Source organism: Salmo trutta, chromosome 4 (assembly GCF_901001165.1).
Source record: "Salmo trutta chromosome 4, fSalTru1.1, whole genome shotgun sequence".
Classification (NCBI taxonomy): domain Eukaryota; kingdom Metazoa; phylum Chordata; class Actinopteri; order Salmoniformes; family Salmonidae; genus Salmo; species Salmo trutta.
Window position 1 is genome coordinate 31899381 of NC_042960.1, and position 14284 is coordinate 31913664.

General features: G+C 48.3%; 1 protein-coding gene across 5 annotated transcripts in view; it reads left to right on the forward strand.

The window, feature by feature from the left end:
- The window catches only part of LOC115192235 (ribonucleoprotein PTB-binding 2), a 74075-nt gene that overhangs the window by 22987 nt on the left and 36804 nt on the right, over positions 1 to 14284 (forward strand). For all 5 annotated transcript variants that reach the window (XM_029750511.1, XM_029750508.1, XM_029750510.1 and 2 more), the window contains exon 3: positions 10681 to 11150. In XM_029750511.1, coding sequence (XP_029606371.1) covers positions 10681 to 11150 — 470 coding nt within the window. The remainder of the gene's footprint in view (positions 1 to 10680; positions 11151 to 14284) is intronic.

Consider the following 14284-nt stretch of genomic DNA (forward strand, 5'->3'; position numbering starts at 1 on the left):
GAAAACAGTCGGCTTGATCTAGCTTGATCCTTGCCTTAAACTGCCCCCCCCCCCCCCCCCCACACACACACACGCACAAACTCCCCCCCCCCATTCCCTAACTTCCTCAGCATTAAAGGACTCAAACCATCGTAAATCACCAGATAACGAGTGTACATTACTCACCATTCATCTCATGCCGCGTGTGTGTACAAACTCTGTGTGTGTACAAACTCTGTGTGTGTACAAACTCTCTGTACGCTTAATGCTGAATTAGCCGAACAGCATGTTTCGTTTGGATGTAATATCTATCGTTGTAAGTATGGTGTGTAAAATTAATCTTCCCTTTGGGGAAATGTAGAAACAGATTTTATGTGATTTTTTTTATTTTTTATTGGGCCGTAGTTTTAATTGGTGTGAAACACTAGCTTGGCTTCAAATGGCACCCTATTCCCTATTTAGTGCTTTACTTTTGACCAGGTGCCCATATAGGGCTTTATATAGGAAATAGGGTGCCGTTTGGGATGCAGAAACTGTCGTATAATATATTCCCTGTGCTGATTGTGGGATGCAGATGGCTTGGTTTGCCCTGAAACACGGGCTACCCAATCGGGATTGTTTTCTGGCTGAAATAAGTGGTATGTGTCAGAGAATTCCTGGAAATGACAATAGTGCAATGATTCCTTTTGGGGGGAAAAAACAACAGAGAGTGAATTCGAAGGAGTGTCACATCTTGTTTTGCAGCCGGTCTCTCTTGCCTGGAGGAGGCAAGCTCCAGTGTGGAGACAGAGAGTGGACTAGTGTGTGTGTGTGTGTGTGAGGGCTGATTAGGTTCCCGACCCCCTTGCTTATTACCAATAACTGAGATGTACGGCTGCTCCATCTGTGACATCAAATCCGTCCCCATATAGACATTTCAGCCCATTTAGGGGGCTGCTTGTGCTTATTAGAGCTTATGTGTGCACATCTGTGTGTGTGTCTGTCTGTGTCTCTCTCTCTCTCTGCGAGGAGTTGCTCCAGGACGTTGCTCAGAAGTTGGTAGCCTCTTTAGGTAATGAGGGGTATAACTCCCTCCTCATCCCCTGTGTAAATGTTACTCTGCCTTTGCTTCAGTGCACCCACCGTGCAAACTGGAGCGCCGCGCCGCAGCGAGGACTCCTTATGACTTCCTCATTACGGAGTGTTATGGTGTTGATTTAACAGTCAGCATCTGTCGTTACCTGGCCTCCCAGCCCAATCCTACCCCTGGGAATTTTCCACGCCAGCCGTAGAGCCTCCATAGAGCGCCCCGGATGCGGAATTCGGGAATACCAAAGGTATGCACGGCGTTGCGGAACTGTCCGCCGGGCTGACAATGGAAGGGGTCAGCAGGGGTGATCCTGGCCACACAATGGGCCTTCTGTGTGAGCCGATTTCTGTCCCCATAATGGAGACACTGCACTCAATAGAAAAAGGGTTCCAAAAGTGTTCTTCAGCTGTTCTCGTATGATAACTCTTTTTGGTTCCAGGTGTTTGGTTCTAAATAAACAGAGTAAGACACTCACGGACGCTGAGTAAAGCTCAAACCAAGTTTATTCACCCAAAGGGTCGGGCAGCTGCACAGACAAAGACATGGTTCCACCAGTGGTAGTATATATACCCCAATTTGGGTGGAGTATCCTCCTTCTCTCTAAACATCTTTATTGCTAGGCAGGAAGTTAAGTGATGCGGACAGTAAACTATTTCTTCTTCCTTAATGTGACCTGAACTGACCTCGGCCCCCATTCCTCACTAAACCACATCTCTCCACCCTTATCAGTGCCGGCAACCATGTGATTGCCTTTTTCTTTACTAAGTGCATTGCAAACTTAATTGCCTCCACCATATACATTCTTCCTACAGATAACCATTAACTTCCGGTTTAGAAACCAGACTATGGCACTCAATATTTTTATTTTAACTTTATTTAACCAGGTAGGCTAGTTGAGAACAAGTTCACATTTACAACTGCGACCTGGCCAAGATAAAGCAAAGCAGTGCAACACAAACAACAACACAGAGTTACACATGGAATAAACAAGCGTACAGTCAATAACACAATAGGGGGAAAAATGGTCTCTATACAGTGTGTGCAAATGGCGTGAGGAGGAAGGCAATAAATAGGTCATAGTAGCGAAGTAATTACAATTTAGCAAATTAACACTGGAGTGATAGATGAGCAGATGATGATGTGCAAGTAGAAATACTGGTGTGCAAAAGAGCAGAAAAGTAAATAAAAATAATATGGGGAAGAGGTAGGTAGATTGGGTGGGCTATTTACAGATGGACTATGTACAGCTGCAGTGATCGGTTAGCTGCTCAGATAGCTGATGTTTAAAGTTGGTGAGGGAAATATAAGTCTCCAGCTTCAGCTATTTTTGCAATTCGTTCCAGTCATTGGCAGCAGAGAACTAGAAGGAAAGGCGGCCAACGGAGGTGTTGGCTTTGGGGGTGACCAGTGAGATATACCTGCTGGAGCGCGTGCTACGGGCGGGTGTTGTTATCGTGACCAGTGAGCTGAGATAAGGCGAAGCTTTACCTAGCAAAGACTTATAGATGATCTGGAGCCAGTGGGTCTGGCGACGAATATGTAGCGAGGGCCAGCCAACGAGAGCATACAGGTCGCAGTGGTGGGTAGTATATGGGGCTTTGGTGACAAAACGGATGGCACTGTGATAGACTGCATCCAGTTTGCTGAGTAGAGTGTTGGAGGCTATTTTGTAAATGACATCGCTGAAGTCGAGGATCAGTAGGATAGTCGGTTTTACGAGGGTATGTAATATTTCAATAGGATATCTGATAATGAACAATATTTCAAAATTAGGAGTCAGAACCCATCACAGGTAAAACACTTTTTGGTTCCAGGTAGAACTCTTTTGGGTTTCATGTAAAAACCTCAGTGGAAAGGATTCCCTAGGGCAGTGGCTCAGATAAAACCTAATAAAAACAGTTCTGTAGGAATGAGGTTTGTGCAGTAGGCCTAATACATTATCACAGCATATTGGCTATATGCCTGGCCTACCAATATTGTTCTTCTCAGACCATATTCTGTTTTAAAACTCAAGCTTTGATAATAAAATAGATCAGTTGGTAAAAGAGCTTTATAATAATTGAAATAATTTGCAAATTATTCGCTTTTGTTTGTTTGACTGGATTGATGGTACCTGCATCTGATGGTCGTGGGGATTTCAAGATAACTGGGAACTCGGAAAAAACAAGGTCAAATGATGACGTCGGTGAACTTCAAGATGGAAAATCAGAGCTCAACACTTATAAAAAAGGGTTCTTGTGCTGTCTCCATAGGAGAACCCTTTTGGTTCCAGGTAGAACTCTTTTGGGTTCCTTGTAGAACACTCTGTTGAAAGGGTTCTACATGGAACTGAAACGGGTTCTACATGGAACTGAAACGGGTTCTACCTGGAACCAAAAAGGGTTCTTCAAAGGGTTCTCCTATGGGGACAGCCGAAGAACCCTTTTAGGTTCTAGATAACAACACCTTTTTTTAATAAGAGTGTGGAAAGATGCCTAAGTTTCTGAGTTTGATGACCGCACTGAAGTCGGAAGTTTGAGATTTCCCGAGTTCCCAGTTGTTTTGGCATTCGTCTCAGCGGAGGCAGGAAGAGAGCCGCAGATGGTCCGCCTCTCACGGTCCCTGCTCTCGCCTTCCTTTCCCCCCCCCCCCCCGTGAGACTGACCAGAGAGTGGGGACACCGTTTTCCACCTGAGGGCGAAACTCGACTGGCACCGATGCCATGTATTCCTTGACAGTCTCTCTCTGGTCATGGTTTTAAAAGTTATGCAATCTTATATAGGCTAGTATCAAACTTTGCTGGGGTCGTGGAAGCTGTAGGTAGGCACTGTGATTTGAGCTATCCGATTGGCCAGCGCAGTAGGCGCACTCGTTTAACTGATATCCCTCTCCGCTGGGTAGGAAATGGTTCAAAAATGGGAAGACTTTGCATGCCTGGTGCGCAGGGCACCTGAATCTAGTGCACCTTCCGCCAACAGCACAAGACGACAAAAAAAGAAGTGCAAGCCTTTATCGTTGGATTTTCTACAGAAATGCTTGCTGATCGACTAGGAATGCCATCCCGATCGACCGGTTGTTGACCGCTGCCCTAGGGAGTAGTCTTTCTACCTTCGCCCTGTGTTTTCAAAGATTCCTAGATTTCAAGGATCACAACAATTTCACTATTTCTCCACAGTTAATGGTGTTTCTTTAAAATGGCGAGCTGACGATGGTCCCTGTATTTCTATAGGACGTTTAGGAGAAATGTTCAGCTATATAGAGAGTGGAAGAGCAACAGTGTGCCAAGAAAGCCAGTGTCAGTACATTGCTCGCGTCACAAACCACTGGCATCTCTGAGGAAGGAGAGCTTGTATCCAATCTGGCAGCTAACACCATCTCATCATATAACCCAATGTACCGAAGCTCCATCCGGTTTCTACTTGCCAATTACCTAAAGATGCAAAATATTTCCAGAACCACGGCTGTTTCTGAGAGAGCAATGTTCTGACTCGCCCTTTCCCCTGTTTTCCAGAACGCCTATGTTCTTTTTTATTATTAGTGTTATTATTACTGTAGAATGCGAACGATCCGTTACGGGTCTACTTGTCTATGACTCAGCTCTAACTGACAATGTGACCTGAGACCTCTCGGCCCTGTAGTTACCTCTGAGGACGACTGCAGGCAGCTCTCTCTCACTCACTCGCTCTCTCTCTCTCTCTTTCTCACTCTCTCCGCCTCTCCCATTTTTCTTTCTTTCTTTCTGTTTCTCTCTCTCTTTCTCTCTCTCTCTCTCTCTCTCTCTCCCCCCCCCCTCTCTCTCCATCGTCATCTGTCCATCTGTGTGCTGTGTGAGTCAGTATCTGTAAATGAGAGCAGCAGCCCACATGCCAGGCCGTGTGAGTTATGTGACTGATATCGCCAGGGTTGATCCCGCTCTGTAGCGAACCCATAGCTAGTTAGAGGTTCCCTGTTAAGTCGCTGTTACTGAACCTGGACAAAACGACGGTGTTTTACTCTGTGGCATTATGGGAAAAGGTGCGTGTGTCACATACCACTGTCTCATAGATTTGATTCTTTGTGACACTTGCTCCTAGTTTAATAGTATTTGATGGAGCTGTTTTTGCAGCTGTGTTTGGACACAGGAAGTCAACCCTGAGCATCCTCCTGTAGGGCTCCGTTCCCCTCTCCGTTGTTGCCTCTTCTTACAGCAGTCACAGCTCAAGAGGGAGCAATCAGCCTTAGTGCTGTGTAGGTTGCTCATTAAGCTATTAGCCCCTACACCCCTTCTTAGTGCCCCAACAACACCTCTCATTACACTGAAGAGCCTGTCTGTGGTTTAACTGAAGGTTGAGGTGATGATGATGATGATGATGATGACGAAGGCAGCATTGGTAATGATAGTGAGACAACAGTTGGCATAGGAACACTTGTTCACAGCCAGCCCCATCTGGTGTTATCTCCACAAACAGCAGGTGTGTGTGTGTGTGTGTGTGTGTGTGTGTGTGTGTGTGTGTGTGTGTGTGTGTGTGTGTGTGTGTGTGTGTGTGTGTGTGTGTGTGTGTGTGTGTTGTCTGACATGCACCACTGACAACATCCATCTATCCACCCACACAAACACACACACACACTACACTGACCCTTTTGCAGTGGGTTGTCAAAACCAACAGACCTGAAGGTGTCACAAAAGACCCCGAGACCAAATCGTTGTGTGCTGCTTACTTGCTGTACAGGCCATATTTGACCCTTGAGGGCAGCTGTACCGTGCGCGGGGAGCGTACGATTCGCCGTTTCGTCAGATCTACTTCTGGATCCCGTTTCGATCACTAGCACCAACGATAGTTCAGTTTCACTTCAGCCCTCTGAACCCGTGTTTGGATAGTCTTGTTTTAGATAGAACTTTCCCTCAGAGAGTTTCTCCCTTCAGTGATCTGACCATACACGACGGCTGTGTCACACATGCCCCCCCCCCCCCCTCCCTACGTAGTGCACTATATAGGGAAAAGGGTGCCATTTGGGACGGACCCTATCAGTCTTAATTTTTTTTTGGGGGGGGGGGGTCAAGTTGAGTTTATTTGATCATTTTCAAACAAGGTACACGTACAAAATGACGCACTCAATTAAGAATCACCGAGGCGAAGCCTGCGACTTATCTTTCCGCCGTGGTCGTCGACGGCAGCAGGTCTACGTTGAGGTTCGTATGTTCTCCCTTCCGCTCAGTCCCCCCTATCAGTTCTGACCGCCGTATCGTCAACAGCCTACGCTCACCCTGGCCTTAGCTGTGGGTTTCCCCATCACTGACCTCAAGGCGATCGGCAGTCTAAATTGGAGAGCAGGCGGCTATGTGTGTCCCCTGTACTTCTCTAGAATGTCTCCGTGGCGTTATCGTGGCTGACAGACCTCACAGACGGGGCTAGTTTCAGCCTCTACCGAAAAGGGGAAGGAAGCCGCGTGTGATGTGGTGGGGGAGCGATATTTTATTCAGGTTGGGGTGTTCGACTTGATGGCGTGGTTCAGAGGTCTATTAGGGGACTTTGGGGTCAGGATTTAGTTAGTGGAACACGCAGGGGGGGAGAGAGAGAGGGAGAGAGATGGAGATGATGTGTGGGTTTTTGGGGAGGGAGAGCTGGAGAGCGGTGTGGAGTGGTGGTGGGATAGAGGGATGCAGTGACTGAGAGATGGAGGGATGGGGAACAGAACGAGTGATGGGGTATCGAGCGAGGGATGGAATGGAAGGGTTTTAGAAGAGAGGGATGGGTGTGATTTGAGGGGAGGTGGATGGAATGATTGCAGGGGAGAGCTATTAAGTAGTTGAGGGAAAGCGGGATGGAGTGACGTAAAGACAGAGGGGTGGGAAATGTGAGTGAGAGTGAGAGAGGCAGGCAGGCAGGCAGGCAGGCAGGCAGGCAGGCAGGCATAGTACTAGTTAGTGGTGGGTGTGAGAGACGGAATGATGGCGGAGATAGAGGGATGGAGTGATTGAGAGATGGAGCGCTGGGCCATAGGTGGGAGAGAGAAGAGGTTCCACTCACTGTGTGCATTAGCACTGGGCGGTGTGGTGGTCCACTTGAGCTTGAACAAGTCTTCCATCCCCCGCCCTGCGTGGGAGGGTAACCCACTCCCTGGCCACTCATGGTGGGGGGGAGCAGTGAGGGACTGGGGGCTAGAGAGCCTGGTTCTGGGGGGGCTGAAGAGGCTGGGTGGGGGGGGAGAGCAGCAGTTAGTGATGGAGTGGAGTGGAGAGTGTGGGTGGGTGGTTCGTATGCAGAAAGACAAAAGGCCAGGGTGCCTGATAAGAGTCATGCAAATTGAAGTGGTTTATCAGATTGAGATGACAGCGGAAACGTGTCCACACTCTCTCTGTTAGCTGCCAGGTAGGGAGAGGAAAGAGATCTCAGGGCTACGGTATTGGGGAGAGAACACGATTGTCGCTGTGAAAGGGATTTATACTTGAGTTGACCTCGCTGTGTTGACACGTGTCTGTGTGCGTCTACATCCAGATTGTGTGTGTTTGCGGAGAGACAGAAGAACCCTGGCTTTGCCTATTGTGATTGCACCTTAATTGACAGGCCGGAAGTCAGAAGGTAGGGCCTAGTTCGGGCATTCGACGGCAGCCGAAGGGGTTTTACACTACAGCTAACAGGTCTGAAAGTCTTGGACTGCCTTTATAGCCGCGCCTCGCCTGTTGAAACGTGTTAGCGTCTGTTGGGTGCGTTCAGAACAAGCGTGGCCGTAGTGTAGGAACAGAAAGGGGGTGTCATCAACACGATGGCATTGACAGGAGCATAGCAGGTGAACTAAACCACGCTGGTTCGACACAATAGACTCATAGACATAGCCGTCCTCCCTAGCGCCTATATATCCTGGGGTTTTTAATGAGCTACTTCCCGACGAACATGGCATGTGGAATTGTAGGCTTGGAGATGATTCCGCTAAGATTCCCGTCTTTCTTTCTCTCCTTCTCCCCGTTCCCTTTACTATACGACACGCTCCTTGTAGAAATACAAATACCGAACGATCGCTGCCCCATAATTAAGAGCCTCTTTGTGTTTCTGGAGAGAAACGTTTGCCTGAAAAATCTGTCAGCAGACTCTGGACTGTCTCTGTATTATACCATTACTGTGTAAGCCTTTTAAGATGCTTTGAGCTCTCCCCTTCTCTCTCTCTCTCTCTCCACCCCCCCCTCTCTCTCCACCTCCCCCCCTCTCTCTCCACCTCCACCCCTCTCTCTCTTTCTCTCCATCCCCCTCTCTTTCTCTCCATCCCTCTCTCGCTTTCTTCTCATCTTTCTCTCTCTCTCTCCACATCCACCCCCCTCTCTCTCCACCTCCACCCCCCTCTTTCGCTCTCTCTCTCCACCTCTACCCCCCCTCTCTCTCGCTCCACCTCCACCCCCCCTCTCTCTCTCCACCTCCACCCCCCCTCTCTCGCTCCACCTCCACCCCCCCTCTCTCTCTCCACCTCCACCCCCCCTCTCTCTCTCCACCTCCACCCCTCTCTCTCTCTTTCTCTCCATCCCCCTCTCTCTCTTTCTCTCCATCCCTCTCTCTTTCTTCTCATCTCTCTCTCTCTCTCTCTCTCTCACACACAAAGAACATGTTGAGCAGCGTTGCTCTATTTAGTAAGCCCCCGTTCCTTGGAGTGTATTGTTTGAGAGAGAGCGATAAAAAGAGAGAGAGAAACACACAGAAAGGGAGCGAGAGAGCTTTTCAAGGAGGATGAAGTAGGCCTAAGTCATCACACACTGTGACGTTACTTGACTCACCGCGGTATAACCAGATTACCGTCTCGGCTCAGAAAAATAGATCCATCATGCCGTTTGAGTATCGGAACGTTGAGTTAATTGATTTGCCGGGCGGGATGGCTGGCGGCGTGCGCGAACACTTTAATGGAATGTGAAGTGGTGCAGATGGAGCTGTGAGTTGTGGAGGCCGGCGGGACGTGGGAGAGTGGTCCTCTCTGGTTTCATCTGGCAGAACAGTCCTGACTTCACATTAGTGCTCTGGGTTCAGCGCCACAGTTGCGTCAGTTGTCAGACATCAGTGGGATCATTGTTAGACCGAGCCGGTGTCTCTCTAAACATTAGTCATCATTAATCAACTCCACAGTCCACGCATCCCTCTCCCTCCCTCGCACTCAACACACACACACACACACACACACACACACACACACACACACACACACACACACACACACACACCTCTCTGACTCACTTGTCCACTTGTGTGATAATGTATCAGCAACATCCTCTGAGCACTGTAAGTGCATTAGGACTCACAATGTCGACTGGGGAGGCTAATAGCCACCAAATATTTAGATGTAGATATTAGTTCCTCTCAGTAAATAGTCAACACAGATTAACACATACCTACCACAGGCGCTAAAGGGTTTTAACACGGTTAACAGTCAGTTAGGAAGAAGACGGGCCAGCAATCGCAAATTCAGTTTTAACTTTAAAAAAAAAAAATCACATGGACGTGTTTCAGTCAGTCAGTCAGTCAGGTGCTGTTACAGTGGGCTCAGGCTCAACGTTCGCTCGGCTGAGGGGTATTTTGGCCACGCTACACATTCCATATCAATTCATTACCGCCTCATTTCACGGCCCATGAATCACTGCGTCGGCGTTTTCGGGAGAGGGGGAGGGCGTGTTGGGGGGGGGGGGGTTGTTTCGGGCTGTTAGCGTTTGTATTAAAGGTTTCAGGTTTGATTTAAGCCTGTTTATTGGACTGTGATGTTGTAAACACCTCTCCTGTTATTGTGATCTATCATGCTGTTTCTGTTCCGTCACTGTGTGTTTAGAAGCGGGATAAATATGTGTGTCAGTGAGTGGAATCTTTCCAGGCTGCTCCCAGCTAATGTGGGTCTTTCTCTCTGTGTATCTCTGTGTTTCTCTGGCTGTTTTGTTTCTGGGTGTGTATGTTTCTGTACCCCTCTCTCTCCCATTCTCTGTGTGTGTGTGTGTGTATTGTTCTCTCTGTCTGTGTGTATTTCTCCTTGTCTTTGTGTCTCCCTGTCCGTGTCCATGTCTCTGTGCATCTCTGTCCATCTCCCTGTCTCTGTGTATTCCTGTCTCTGTGCATCTGTCCATTTCTCTGTCTCTGTGTATTCCTGTCTCCCTGTCTCTGTGTATCTCTGTCCATTTCCCTGTTTCTGTGTACTCCTGTCTCTGTGTATCTCTGTCCATTTCACTGTCTCTGTGTATTCCTGTCTCTGTGTATCTCTGTCCATTTCCCTGTCACTGTGTATTCCTGTCTCCCTGTCTCTGTGTACTCCTGTCTCTGTGTATCTCTGTCCATTTCACTGTCTCTGTCTCTGTGTATCTCTGTCCATTTCCCTGTCACTGTGTATTCCTGTCTCCCTGTCACGGTGTATTCCTGTCTCCCTGTCACTGTGTATTCCTGTCTCTGTGTATTCCTGTCTCTGTGTATCTCTGTCCATTTCCCTGTCACTGTGTATTCCTGTCTCCCTGTCACGGTGTATTCCTGTCTCCCTGTCACTGTGTATTCCTGTCTCCCTGTCTTTGTGTATTCCTGTCCCCCTGTCTCTGTGTATTCCTGTCCCCCTGTCTCTGTGTATTCCCGTCTCTGTGTATTCCCGTCTCTGTGTATTCCTGTCTCCCTGTCTCTGTGTATCTCTGTCCCTGTCTCTGTGCGTCCCTGTCCATGTCCCTCCAGCGTTTGTGACCCTGCTGAACGGTGACCAGGCTCAGGGTGCCATCCGCTCCCTCCACCAGAGCAACATGCGTGGCCGAGACATCACGGTGCAGCTCCAGCCCACCGACTCCCTGCTGTGCCTCACCAACCTGCCCCACACCTTCACCGCCCAGCAGCTGGAGGAGCTGGTCCGTTCCTACGGAAACATCGAGCGCTGCTTCCTGGTCTACAGCGAGCTCACCGGACACTCCAAGGGCTACGGCTTCGTGGAGTACATGAAGAAGGACTCGGCGTCGCGGGCGCGGTCGGAGCTGCTGGGGCGACCGCAGGGGGACCGCGCGGTCATGGTCCAGTGGACAGACGTGAACCAGCTGACCGCGGGTCACCACCTCCACTCTAAGTGCCTCTGTGTGGACCGGCTGCCCCAGGAGTACGAGTCGGAGGAGCTGAACCTGCTGTTCTCGGACCGCTACAAGCCTGTCTTCTGCCAGGTGAGTCCGAGGCGGGATACTTATTTGTGAGGCTTTCGAGTTCAAGCGCCTCAACGGCCCCTGACGCTGTGTGAATTGTGGGCTGGTTTGCCGGGGTGAGGCCTGGTTACCGTGACACCAGCGCGACTCGTCTTTCCCTGCCTGCCGGCTCTTCCTAACAGAGCATCCCCACGTTCAACTCCTCCCCTCCTCTTCCCCATCCCTTCATCCTTCCTTCTCCTACGCCCCTCCATCCCCCTCTAACTCTCCACTCCCTCCCACACAGAAAACAATACGCCTACATGATAAAAGTCCCATGATGGTTTGTGGGTGTTTTCAATGTTTCCTAGCTGTTGCAGAGCCAGCAGGCTTTGACCTACGGTTCAGCGTTGTGAGCGTGCCTTCTCCTACACTCTGCCGTTACCACGACTCTCTTCCCTAATGGTTTCTTCCACAAAATCCCATTACTCCCAGAGATCTATGCATTGAGCTCCAACCCAAAGGCCCTTTTTTTCCTCCACGCCTGTAGCCTCGTTCACAGCTCCACGCTGTTCTCAGCCTTAGGCATCTTTCCTATTTTTACTGTTACAGCTGGTTTTACTGGTTTTACTCACCTCCCTGTCCGCCCTCTCTATTCAACCCCCTTCCACGTGTAGGCCCTTAACCCCTCCACCCCCACCCCCACTACCATCCCTCTTCCACCCTAACCCCTAGGATCTCCCCTAGTCTGCTGCCTCCCGAGGGCCCTTCTATCCCCCAGCTGCAGTGCTTGAAAGTGACTCAGCCCCTTAAGTGATATCAAGAGCCAGGCTGAGGATGCCAGGGCCATTAGAAGCAGGTAAATGACAGTAGACGGAAGTCACTCTTTCTATGTTCCCCTCTCTCTCTCTCTCTCTCTCTCTCTCTCTCTCTCTGTCTCTCTCTCTCTCCAACCCCCCCCTCTCTCTCTCTCTCTCTCTCTCTTTCTCCAACCCCTCTCTCTCTCTCTCTCTGGCTAGGGGCAGGAGAGGCCTCTCAGACACAACAGTGCGTTACATGAGTCATCACTGACAGCGATAAAGCAAGGTACCTGTGAGAGGAGAAGAGTCGAGTTAGGAGGAGTTTGGAGAACTCAGAGTGACAGAGAGGTAGAGGGGTAAAGATGGGTGAAGAGGTGGTACTCGGACGGCTTATTCGGGAAGAAGTGTTTGTCTTTTTCGAAAAAATACTGCACAGGCGCAGGTTTGTAGCCAACACACACACACACACACCCAGAAACACACAGCTTGGATGTGTTCACTACTGTGCAAGGCAGAGTGGAGCTGACTGATACCTGTTTGCTAAGTCACACTCAAAACAACCCATGAACACGTCCTGGCACCCAATCGCACTCTTACACGTTCAATCACACCCTTTTCTCTCACACGCTGTTACTCCGACACAGCTCTCCTCCTAGCCTCCTCTGTCCCAGCCTCTCAGTGAGTCAGGTGTGGCGTCTCCTCTGTCCTGTCAGTGACCTTTGTGACAGGAGGACCGTGACCCCCATATCTATGGTCAGATCACAGTCACTTTTAACCTCTCTGGGACATCTGGGACGCTAGCGTGCCACCCGCGGTACACACTATCAACAGCCAGTGAAATAGCAGGGTGGCAAATTCAAAACAACAAAAATCTCATAATTCAAATTTCTCAAACATACAAGTATTATACACCATTTTAAAGATAAGATGCTCCTTAAAACCTCTTTGGGATAGGGGGCAGTATTTTCACGGCCGGATGAAAAACGTACCCAAATTAAACTGCCTGTTACTTGGGCCCAGGAGGTAGGATATGCATATTATTAGATTTGGATAGGAAACATTCAAACAGTTTCTAAAACTGTTTGAATGATGTCTGTGAGTATAACAGAACTCGTATGGCAGGCAAACACCTGAGAAAAATCCAACCAGGAAGCTTTAGGAAGTGCAAAATGAACCCTAAGTCACTGTATACTGTAAAGGCAATCACTCCGATTTCAAAAAGGCTTTACGGCCAAAGCATAACATTAGATTATGTTAGGACAGCGCCTAAACAAGAAAAACCACACAGCCATTTTCCAAGCAAGGAGAGGCGTCACAAAAACCTGAAATACAGCTAAAATGAATCACTAACCTTTGATGATCTTCATCAGATGACACTCCCAGAACTCAATGTTACAAAATACATGTATGTTTTGTTCGATAAAGTTCATATTTATATCCATAAACCCCATTTTACAATGGCGCGGGATGTTCAGAAAATGTATTCCCACCAAAACATCCGGTGAATGAGCACATCAATTTACAAAAATACTCATCATAAACGTTGATATAATTTACAACAGTTATTGAAAGAATTATAGATACACTTCTCCTTAATGCAACCGCTGTGTCAGATTTTAAAATAGCTTTACGGCGAAAGCACAGAGTACAGAGCTCAGCCATCAAAGCAAGCTATACAGTTACCCGCCAAGTTCTGGAGTCAACTAAACTCAGAATTAGTATTATAAATCTTCACTTACCTTTGCTGATCTTCGTCGGAATGCACTCCCAGGACTCCCACTTCCACAAGAAATTCGATAAACTCCATATTTATGTCCAAATACCTACGTTTTGTTCGCTCGTTCAGATCACTAACCCAAAGGCATAACGCGCGAGTGCAAAACCAGAGACGAAAAGTCAAATAGTTCCATTACCGTTCGTAGAAACATGTCAAATGATGTTTACAATCAATTTTTAACATACAACTTTGATAATATTCCAACCGGACAATAGCGTATTCAAAAGCGTATTCACTGCTTGCGCAGTAAACAACTCACTGGTCCCAGGCTTGAGTCAGCTCCTATTCTCTGCCCAGTAACAGTAGAAGCATAAAACAAGGTTCTAAAGACTGTTGACATCTAGTGGAAGCCTTAGGAAGTGCAAAATGACCCAACAGACACTGTAGTTTGGAAATGCAATCATTTGAAAAAACTACAAACCACTTCCTGGCTAGATTTTTTTTCTCAGGTTTTTGCCTGCCATATGAGTGTTTTCTATCCAAATCTACTAATAATATGCATATCCTACCTTCTGGGCCCGAGTAGCATGCAGTTTAATTTGGGCACGTCATTCATCTGAATTTCCGAATACTGCCCCCTGTCACTAAAATGTTAAGGT